The sequence below is a fragment of the Pseudophryne corroboree genome, unplaced genomic scaffold (assembly GCF_028390025.1).
Source record: "Pseudophryne corroboree isolate aPseCor3 unplaced genomic scaffold, aPseCor3.hap2 scaffold_865, whole genome shotgun sequence".
Lineage (NCBI taxonomy): Eukaryota > Metazoa > Chordata > Amphibia > Anura > Myobatrachidae > Pseudophryne > Pseudophryne corroboree.
This window is the reverse complement of record NW_026970444.1, coordinates 23,875-36,128: the sequence shown is the minus strand read 5'-3', so window position 1 is coordinate 36,128 and position 12,254 is coordinate 23,875. Positions and strand designations below refer to the sequence as shown.

General features: G+C 46.1%; 1 protein-coding gene across 1 annotated transcript in view; it reads right to left on the bottom strand.

Annotated features, from left to right (window-relative positions):
* LOC135043493 (reticulon-2-like) overlaps positions 1-7,420 on the bottom strand; it is a 123,543-nt gene extending 116,123 nt beyond the window's left edge. The window contains exon 1 of the mRNA XM_063955118.1: positions 7,297-7,420. Within this exon, the coding sequence (XP_063811188.1) occupies positions 7,297-7,309 (13 nt within the window). The 5' untranslated portion in view covers positions 7,310-7,420. The remainder of the gene's footprint in view (positions 1-7,296) is intronic.
* Between the last annotated feature and the right edge of the window lie 4,834 nt (positions 7,421-12,254).

Sequence of the window (12,254 nt, the reverse complement as noted above, 5' to 3'; positions counted from 1 at the left end):
TATCTCTGTTAGAGATGAGGAGGGTGTGATGATTATCTCTGTTAGAGATGAGGAGGGTGTGATGATTATCACTGTTAGGGATCAGGAGGGTGTGATGATTATCCCCGTTAGAGATGAGGAGGGTGTTATGATTATCACTGTTAGGGATGAGGAGGGTGTGATGATTATCACTGTTAGGGATGAGGAGGGTGTGATGATTATCCCCGTTAGAGATGAGGAGGGTGTGATGATTATCCCCGTTAGAGATGAGGAGGGTGTGATGATTATCACTGTTAGAGATGAGGAGGGTGTGATGATTATCCCCGTTAGAGATGAGGAGGGTGTGATGATTATCTCTGTTAGAGATGAGGAGGGTGTGATGATTATCCCCGTTAGAGATGAGGAGGGTGTGATGATTATCTCTGTTAGAGATGAGGAGGGTGTGATGATTATCCCTGTTAGAGATGAGGAGGGTGTGATGATTATCACTGTTAGAGATGAGGAGGGTGTGATGATTATCCTCGTTAGAGATGAGGAGGGTGTGATGATTATCCTCGTTAGAGATGAGGAGGGTGTGATGATTATCACTGTTAGAGATGAGGAGGGTGTGATGATTATCTCTGTTAGAGATGAGGAGGGTGTGATGATTATCTCTGTTAGAGATGAGGAGGGTGTGATGATTATCCCTGTTAGAGATGAGGAGGGTGTGATGATTATCACTGTTAGAGATGAGGAGAGTGTGATGATTATCCCTGTTAGAGATGAGGAGGGTGTGATGATTATCTCTGTTAGAGATGAGGAGGGTGTGATGATTATCTCTGTTAGAGATGAGGAGGGTGTGATGATTATCTCTGTTAGAGATGAGGAGGGTGTGATGATTATCCCCGTTAGAGATGAGGAGGGTGTGATGATTATCACTGTTAGAGATGAGGAGGGTGTGATGATTATCCCTGTTAGAGATGAGGAGGGTGTGATGATTATCCCTGTTATAGATGAGGAGGGTGTGATGATTATCCCTGTTAGAGATGAGGAGGGTGTGATGATTATCCCTGTTAGAGATGAGGAGGGTGTGATGATTATCTCTGTTAGAGATGAGGAGGGTGTGATGATTATCCCTGTTAGAGATGAGGAGGGTGTGATGATTATCACTGTTAGAGATGAGGAGGGTGTGATGATTATCCTCGTTAGAGATGAGGAGGGTGTGATGATTATCCTCGTTAGAGATGAGGAGGGTGTAATGATTATCACTGTTAGAGATGAGGAGGGTGTGATGATTATCTCTGTTAGAGATGAGGAGGGTGTGATGATTATCTCTGTTAGAGATGAGGAGGGTGTGATGATTATCCCTGTTAGCGATGAGGAGGGTGTGATGATTATCACTGTTAGAGATGAGGAGAGTGTGATGATTATCCCTGTTAGAGATGAGGAGGGTGTGATGATTATCACTGTTAGAGATGAGTAGAGTGTGATGATTATCCCTGTTAGAGATGAGGAGGGTGTGATGATTATCACTGTTAGAGATGAGGAGGGTGTGATGATTATCCCCGTTAGAGATGAGGAGGGTGTGATGATCATCCCTGTTAGAGATGAGGAGGGTGTGATGATAATCCCTGTTAGAGATGAGGAGGGTGTGATGATTATCACTTATAGAGATGAGGAGGGTGTGAAGGGTGTGATGATTGTCCCCGTTAGAGATGAGGAGGGTGTGATTATTATTACTGTTAGAGATGAGGAGGGTGTGATGATTATCCCCGTTAGAGATGAGGAGGGTGTGATGATTGTCCCCGTTAGAGATGAGGAGGGTGTGATGGTTATCCCTGTTAGAGATGAGGAGGGTGTGATGATTATCCCCGTTAGAGATGAGGAGGGTGTGATGATTGTCCCCGTTAGAGATGAGGAGGGTGTGATGATTATTCCTGTTAGAGATGAGGAGGGTGTGATGATTATCCCCGTTAGAGATGAGGAGGGTGTGATGATTATCCCTGTTAGAGATGAGGAGGGTGTGATGATTATCCCCGTTAGAGATGAGGAGGGTGTGATGATTATTCCTGGTAGAGATGAGGAGGGTGTGATGATTATCCCTGTTAGAGATGAGGAGGGTGTGATGATTATCCCCGTTAGAGATGAGGAGGGTGTGATGATTATTCCTGGTAGAGATGAGGAGGGTGTGATGGTTATCCCTGTTAGAGATGAGGAGGGTGTGATGATTATCCCCGTTAGAGATGAGGAGGGTGTGATGATTATTCCTGGTAGAGATGAGGAGGGTGTGATGGTTATCCCTGTTAGAGATGAGGAGTGTGTGATGATTATCCCCGTTAGAGATGAGGAGGGTGTGATGATTATCACTGTTAGAGATGAGGAGGGTGTGATGATTATCCCTGTTAGAGATGAGGAGGGTGTGATGATTATCCCCGTTAGAGATGAAGAGAGTGTGATGATTATCCCTGTTAGAGATGAGGAGGGTGTGATGATTATCCCTGTTAGAGATGAGGAGGGTGTGATGATTATCCCTGTTAGAGATGAGGAGGGTGTGATGATTATCTCTGTTAGAGATGAGGAGGGTGTGATGATTATCCCTGTTAGAGATGAGGAGGGTGTGATGATTATCCCCGTTAGAGATGAGGAGTGTGTGATGATTATCCCCGTTAGAGATGAGGAGGGTGTGATGATTATCTCTGTTAGAGATGAGGAGGGTGTGATGATTATCCCCATTAGAGATGAGGAGGGTGTGATGATTATCTCTGTTAGAGATGAGGAGGGTATGATGATTATCCCCGTTAGAGATGAGGAGGGTGTGATGATTATCACTGTTAGAGATGAGGAGGGTGTGATGATTATTCCTGTTAGAGATGAGGAGGGTGTGATGATTATCACTGTTAGAGATGAGGAGGGTGTGATGATTATCTCTGTTAGAGATGAGGAGGGTGTGATGATTATCCCCGTTAGAGATGAGGAGGGTGTGATGATTATCACTGTTAGAGATGAGGAGGGTGTGATGATTATCCCTGTTAGAGATGAGGAGGGTGTGATGATTATCCCCGTTAGAGATGAGGAGGGTGTGATGATTATTCCTGGTAGAGATGAGGAGGGTGTGATGATTATCCCCGTTAGAGATGAGGAGGGTGTGATGATTATCTCTGTTAGAGATGAGGAGGGTGTGATGATTATCTCTGTTAGAGATGAGGAGGGTGTGATGATTATCCCCGTTAGAGATGAGGAGGGTGTGATGATTATCCCTGTTAGAGATGAGGAGGGTGTGATGATTATCTCTGTTAGAGATGAGGAGGGTGTGATGATTATCCCCGTTAGAGATGAGGAGGGTGTGATGATTATTCCTGGTAGAGATGAGGAGGGTGTGATGATTATCCCCGTTAGAGATGAGGAGGGTGTGATGATTATCCCAGTTAGAGATGAGGAGGGTGTGATGATTATCCCCGTTAGAGATTAGGAGGGTGTGATGATCATCCCTGTTAGAGATGAGGAGGGTATGATGATAATCCCTGTTATAGATGAGGAGGGTGTGATGATTATCACTTATAGAGATGAGGAGGGTGTGATTATTATTACTGTTAGAGATGAGAAGGGTGTGATGATTATCCCTGTTAGAGATGAGGAGGGTGTGATAATTATCATGTATGGCTGCTCTATAGTAAGAAGAGTAAGAAGGGGCAGGTGACATCTCTCCTCTCACATGTATGGGCTGCTCTATAGTAGGAAGAGTAAGAAGGGGCTGGTGGCACCTCTACTCTCACATGTATGGGCTGCTCTATAGTAAGAAGGGGCAGGTGGCATCTCTACTCTCACATGTATGGCTGCTCCATAGTAAGAAGGGGCAGGTGGCACCTCTACTCTCACATGTATGGACTGCTCTATAGTAAGAAGGGGCAGGTGGCACCTCTACTCTCACATGTATGGACTGCTCTATAGTAAGAAGGGGCAGGTGGCACCTCTACTCTCACATGTATGGCTGCTCCATAGTAAGAAGGGACAGGTGGCATCTGTCCTCTCACATGTATGGGCTGCTCTATAGTAAGAAGGGGCAGGTGGTACCTCTACTCTCACATGTATGGGCTGCACCATAGTAAGAAGGGGCAGGTGGCACCTCTACTCTCACATGTATGGCTGCTCCATAGTAAGAAGGGGCAGGTGGCACCTCTACTCTCACATGTATGCGCTGCTCCATAGTAAGAAGGGGCAGGTGGCACCTCTACTCTCACATGTATGGCTGCTCTATAGTAAGAAGGGGCAGGTGGCACCTCTACTCCACATGTATGGGGCTGGGCTGCTCCATAGTAAGAAGGGGCAGGTGGCACCTCTACTCTCACATGTATGGCTGCTCCATAGTAAGAAGGGGCAGGTGGCACCTCTACTCTCACATGTATGGGCTGCTCCATAGTAAGAAGGGGCAGGTGGCACCTCTGCTCTCACATATATGGGCTGCTCTATAGTAAGAAGGGGCAGGTGGCACCTCTCCTCTCACATGTATGGCTGCTCTATAGTAAGAAGGGGCAGATGGCACCTCTCCTCTCACATGTATGGGCTGCACCATAGTAAGAAGGGGCAGGTGGCACCTCTCCTCTCACATGTATGGGCTGCTCTATAGTAAGAAGGGGCAGGTGACACCTCTCCTCTCACATGTATGGGCTGCTCCATAGTAAGAAGGGGCAGGTGGCACCTCTACACTCACATGTATGGGCTGCTCTATAGTAAGAAGGGGCAGGTGGCACCTCTACTCTCACATGTATGCGCTGCTCCATAGTAAGAAGGGGCAGGTGGCACCTCTACTCTCACATGTATGGGCTGCTACATAGTAAGAAGGGGCCAGTGGCACCTCTACTCTCACATGTATGGCTGCTCCATAGTAAGAAGGGGCAGGTGGCACCTCTACTCTCACATGTATGGCTGCTCCATAGTATGAAGGGGCAGGTGGCACCTCTACTCTCATATGTATGGCTTGTCCATAGTAAGAAGGGGCAGGTGGCACCTCTACTCTCACATTTATGGCTGCTCCATAGTAAGAAGGGGCAGGTGGCACCTCTATTCTCATATTTATGGCTGCTCCATAGTAAGTAGGGGCAGGTGGCACCATTGCTCTCACATGTATGGGCTGCTCCATAGTAAGAAGGGGCAGGTGGCACCTCTCCTATCACATGTATGTGCTGCTCCATAGTAAGAAGGGGCAGGTGGGACCTCTACTCTCACATGTATGGCTGCTCTATAGTAAGAAGGGACAGGTGGCACCTCTACTCCACATGTATGGGCTGCTGCATAGTAAGAAGAGGCAGGTGGCACCTCTACTCTCACATGTATGGGCTGCACTATAGTAAGAAGGGGCAGGTGGCACCTCTCCTCTCACATGTATGGCTGATCCATAGTAAGAAGGGGCAGGTGGTACCTCTACTCTCCCATATATGGGCTGCTCTATAGTAAGAAGGGGCAGGTGGCACCTCTACTCTCACATGTATGGGCTGCTCTATAGTAAGAAGGGGCAGGTGGCACCTCTACTCTCACATGTATGGGCTGCTCTATAGTAAGAAGGGGCAGGTGGCACCTCTACTCTCACATGTATGGCTGCTCCATAGTAGAAGGGGCCAGTGGCACCTCTACTCTCACATGTATGGGCTGCTCCATAGTAAGAACGGGCAGGTGGCACCTCTACTCTCACATGTATGGGCTGCTCTATAGTAAGAAGGGGCAGGTGGCACCTCTATTCTCACATGTATGCGCTGCTCCATAGTAAGAAGGGGCAGGTGGCACCTCTACTCTCACATGTATGGGCTGCTCTATACTAGTAAGAAGGGGCAGGTGGCACCTCTCCTCTCACATGTATGGCTGCTCTATAGTAAGAAGGGGCAGGTGGCACCTCTACTCTCACATGTATGGCTGCTCTATAGTAAGAAGGGGCAGGTGGCACCTCTACTCTCACATGTATGGGCTGCTCTATAGTAAGAAGGGGCAGGTGGCACCTCTACTCTCACATGTATGGCTGCTCTATAGTAAGAAGGGGCAGGTGGCACCTCTACTCTCACATGTATGGGCTGCTCTATACTAGTAAGAAGGGGCAGGTGGCACCTCTACTCTCACATGTATGGCTGCTCTATAGTAAGAAGGGGCAGGTGGAACCTCTACTCTCACATATATGGCTGCTCTATAGTAAGAAGGGGCAGGTGGCACCTCTACTCTCACATGTATGGGCTGCTCTATAGTAAGAAGGGGCAGGTGGCACCTCTACTCTCACATGTATGGCTGCTCTATAGTAAGAAGGGGCAGGTGGCACCTCTACTCTCACATGTATGGGCTGCTCTATAGTAAGAAGGGGCAGGTGACACCTCTACTCTCACATGTATGGGCTGCTCTATAGTAAGAAGGGACAGGTGGCACCTCTACTCTCACATGTATGGGCTGCTCTATAGTAAGAAGGGGCAGGTGGCACCTCTACTCTCACATGTATGGCTGCTCTATAGTAAGAAGGGGCAGGTGGCACATCTACTCTCACATGTATGGGCTGCTCTATAGTAAGAAGGGGCAGGTGACACCTCTACTCTCACATGTATGGGCTGCTCTATAGTAAGAAGGGGCAGGTGGCACCTATGCTCTCACATATATGGCTGCTCTATAGTAAGAAGGGGCAGGTGGCACCTCTACTCTCACGTGTATTGGTTGACCTATAGTAAGAAGGGGCAGGTGGTACCTCTACTCTCACATGTATCGGACTCCCAGTTATTCTAATCCAGAGGTTCCAGACTCCGCCATTACAGTCCAGGCTTTAAGGATATTCATGTTTGAGCCCAGAATACTTACTTAGGACCTCAGTCTGTTTGAACCCTCTGGACTCAAGCATGGGTATCCTGAAATCCTGGCCTGTAATGGCAGAGTTTGGGGACCTATGTTCTAGTGCCTGTAAGTGCACCCCCTAGAGCCAGAAGATGACATTACAGGTAACAGACCACATAATAACAGGCACAATAAAACAACATAAGGAGGCTTAGTGTAGCATTATAAAGGATTCTAGTGGCTGAATTCCCAGAGAAACACACCTCTATTAGAATGAGCGACCTAGAAACAATAGGACGGAGTATTACAGCAGGAGTTATTGCATTAGAGAGGGGATTAGGGGTGATCCCCAGAGATACAGAATATTCCCAGTAACACAAAGAATCAGATAAACCTGCAGCGCTCTCGCTTACACTGTGGGGTTATTTTAGGTCTCATTATATGAGTGACAGCCACATGTGGCCTCCTCTCTGCGCTCTCTCCTTCCTCTACCCCCCATGCCCCCCATTTCCCCAGGTCTCCCCTGCCTCTCCCCGCACTCACCTGCTTTCCTCATGCTGCCTGTCTGGAATCTACTCCTGCTGAGAGTTTGGGGTGACTACTAAGAGTCTGTGCGGCCGGCTTGTGTGACAGAGGGAGACACAGGGGGAGGCAGCTAATTATAGCCCCAGGGACAGCCCCCAGGAGACCGCAGTGTTTCTCTATAACCCTCCATACAGACAGCTGGCGACACACAGGGGAGCCCTATACAGCCGAAAATAACATGTATGGGGGAACTACTGGATGTGCAGGAATTACCAGCCTACATGACGTATATAATGCACACAATGTATACAACGCCACACAACGTATATAACACCATACAATGTATATAACCCCACACAATGTATATAACCCCACACAATGTATATAACTCCACATAGCGTATATAACGCCACACAATGTATACAACGCCACACAACGTATATAACACCATACAATGTATATAACCCCACACAATGTATATAACTCCACATAGCGTATATAACGCCACACAATGTATACAACGCCACACAACGTATATAACACCATACAATGTATATAACCCCACACAATGTATATAACCCCACACAATGTATACAACGCCACACAACGTATATAACACCATACAATGTATATAACCCCACACAACGTATATAACTCCACATAGCGTATATAACGCCACGCAATGTATACAACGCCACACAACGTATATAACACCATACAATGTATACAACGCCACACAATGTATACAACGCCACACAACGTATATAACACCATACAATGTATACAACGCCACACAATGTATACAACGCCACACAACGTATATAACACCATACAATGTATATAACCCCACACAATGTATATAACTCCACACAATGTATACAACGCCACACAACGTATATAACACCATACAATGTATACAACGCCACACAACGTATATAACACCACACAACGTATATAACCCCACACAATGTATATAACTCCACATAGCGTATCTAACGCCACACAACATATATAACGCCACACAATGTATACAACGCCACACAACGTATATAACACCATACAATGTATACAACGCCACATAGCGTGTATAACACCACACAATGTATATAACACCATACAATGTATACAACGCCACACAACGTATATAACACCATATAATGTATACAACGCCACACGACGTATATAACCCCACACAATGTATACAACGCCACACAACGTATATAACCCCACACAATGTATACAACGCCACATAGCGTATATAACACCACACAATGTATATAACCCCACACAATGTATATAACTCCACATAGCATATAAAACGCCACACAATGTATACAACGCCACACAACGTATATAACACCATACAATGTATACAACGCCACATAGCGTATATAACACGACACAATGTATATAACCCCACACAATGTATATAACTCCACATAGCGTATATAACGCCACACAACGTATATAACACCACACAACGTATATAACCCCACACAATGTATATAACTCCACATAGCGTATATAACACCACACAACGTATATAACCCCACACAATGTATATAACTCCACATAGCGTATATAACACCACACAACGTATATAACCCCACACAATGTATATAACTCCACATAACGTATATAACAGCTACAGCATGTATATAACGCCACACAACGTATATAACGCCACACAACGTATATAACAGCTAAAGCCTACATCACGTATATAATGCCACATAACGTATATTACCCCACACAACGTATATAACACCACACAACGTATATAACAGCTACAGCCTACATCACGTATATAACGCCACACAACGTATATAACCCCACACAACGTATATAACACCACACAACGTATATAACAGCTACAGCCTACATCACGTATATATAACGCCACACAACAAACATAACAGCTAAAGCCTACATCACGTATATAACGCCACACAATGTATATAACCCCACACAACGTATATAACAGCTACAGCCTACATGACGTATATAACGCCACACAACGTATATAACCACACACAACGTATATAACACCACACAACGTATATAACCCCACACAACGTACATAACAGCTACAGCCTACATGACGTATATAACGCCACACAAGGTATATAACCACACACAACGTATATAACACCACACAACGTATACAACGCCACACAACGTATATAACACCATACAATGTATACAACGCCACATAGCGTCAGGGCTGTTTCTAGCCAATTTGGCTCCCAGTGCGAGATTTAAAAATGCGCCCCCCCATGACATAAAAAAATGTGGCCCCTCCACACACCTAGATGGAAAAAAAAAACTTGCGCGCACACCCAGCAAGGGGGCGTGGTCTCATCTAAATGGGTGTGGCCTCATTTAAATGGGCATGGCCTCGTCTGAAAAGACTACCTCACAATCCAGTTTTTGACCCTGCTCCAACAGATCACGACCAACACAGGAAAAAAAAATTCTACCATATTAAGCCCCACACAGTAATGCCCCCTTGCACCATATTATGCCACACACCACAATGCCCTTGATACATTAAATCCCCACACTACAGCAGGCAAGAGTCCCCATTTCACACATTATGGCAGGTGTCCCCATTTTACACACTGAGAGAGAGAGAATACTTACAGAGGCGATTACCGCTCTTCGGCCCGCCTCACCAGTCGCTCCTCGCGCCGGCCTTTCCCTCTTCCTAACTTGGATCCCCCTCTGCACTCCGCTCGGGGGGGGGGGTTTCGCGGAGTGATGGGGTTACGTCGTGATGTAACGACGCAACCATGTCATTCCGTGAAACTCCGCCCCCCGAGCGGGTTACTCGTGGAGAAATAGGAGGGAGAAGCAGGGAGCCACAGTTAGTGCCGCGGCGGGCACCCAGTGCGGTTGCACTGCTCGCCTGTCCCAAGAAACGGCCCTGCATAGCGTATATAACACCACACAACGTATATAACCCCACACAACGTATATAATACCACACAACGTATATTTCACCATACAATGTATATAACACCACATAGCGTATATAACAGCTACAGCCTACATGACGTATATAACGCCACACAATGTATACAACGCCACACAACGTATATAACCCCACACAATGTATATAACTCCACATAATGTATATAACAGCTACAGCCTACATCACGTATATAACGCCACACAACGTACATAACACCTAAAGCCTACATGACGTATATAACGCCACACAATGTATACAACGCCACACAACGTATATAACACCATACAATGTATACAACGCCACATAGCGTATATAACACCACACAACGTATATAACCCCACACAATGTATATAACTCCACATAACGTATATAACAGCTACAGCCTACATCATGTATATAACGCCACACAACGTATATAACGCCACATAGCGTATATAACGCCACACAACGTATACAACGCCACACAACGTATATAACACCATACAATGTATACAACGCCACATAGCGTATATAACACCACACAACGTATATAACCCCACACAATGTATATAACTCCACATAACGTATATAACAGCTACAGCCTACATCATGTATATAACGCCGCACAACATATATAACGCCACATAGCGTATATAACGCCACACAACGTATATAACAGCTAAAGCCTACATCACGTATATAACGCCACACAACGTATATAACCCCACACAACGTATATAACACCACACAATGTATATAACAGCTACAGCCTACATCATGTATATAACGCCACACAACGTATATAACGCCACATAGCGTATATAACGCCACACAACGTATATAACAGCTAAAGCCTACATCACGTATATAACGCCACACAACGTATATAACCCCACACAACGTATATAAAACCACACAACGTATATAATAGCTACAGCCTACATCATGTATATAACGCCACTAGAGATGAGCGCCTGAAATTTTTCGGGTTTTGTGTTTTGGTTTTGGGTTCGGTTCCGCGGCCGTGTTTTGGGTTCGAACGCGTTTTGGCAAAACCTCACCGAATTATTTTTGTCGGATTCGGGTGTGTTTTGGATTCGGGTGTTTTTTTCCAAAAACACTAAAAAACAGCTTAAATCATAGAATTTGGGGGTCATTTTGATCCCAAAGTATTATTAACCTCAAAAACCATAATTTACACTCATTTTCAGTCTATTCTGAATACCTCACACCTCACAATATTATTTTTAGTCCTAAAATTTGCACCGAGGTCGCTGTGTGAGTAAGATAAGCGACCCTAGTGGCCGACACAAACACCGGGCCCATCTAGGAGTGGCACTGCAGTGTCACGCAGGATGTCCCTTCCAAAAAACCCTCCCCAAACAGCACATGACGCAAAGAAAAAAAGAGGCGCAATCAGGTAGCTGTGTGAGTAAGATTAGCGACCCTAGTGGCCGACACAAACACCGGGCCCATCTAGGAGTGGCACTGCAGTGTCACGCAGGATGGCCCTTCCAAAAAACCCTCCCCAAACAGCACATGACGCAAAGAAAAAAAGAGGCGCAATGAGGTAGCTGTGTGAGTAAGATTAGCGACCCTAGTGGCCGACACAAACACCGGGCCCATCTAGGAGTGGCACTGCAGTGTCACGCAGGATGGCCCTTCCAAAAAACCCTCCCCAAACAGCACATGACGCAAAGAAAAAAAGAGGCGCAATGAGGTAGCTGACTGTGTGAGTAAGATTAGCGACCCTAGTGGCCGACACAAACACCGGGCCCATCTAGGAGTGGCACTGCAGTGTCACGCAGGATGTCCCTTCCAAAAAACCCTCCCCAAACAGCACATGACGCAAAGAAAAAAAGAGGCGCAATGAGGTAGCTGACTGTGTGAGTAAGATTAGCGACCCTAGTGGCCGACACAAACACCGGGCCCATCTAGGAGTGGCACTGCAGTGTCACGCAGGATGTCCCTTCCAAAAAACCCTCCCCAAACAGCACATGACGCAAAGAAAAAAAGAGGCGCA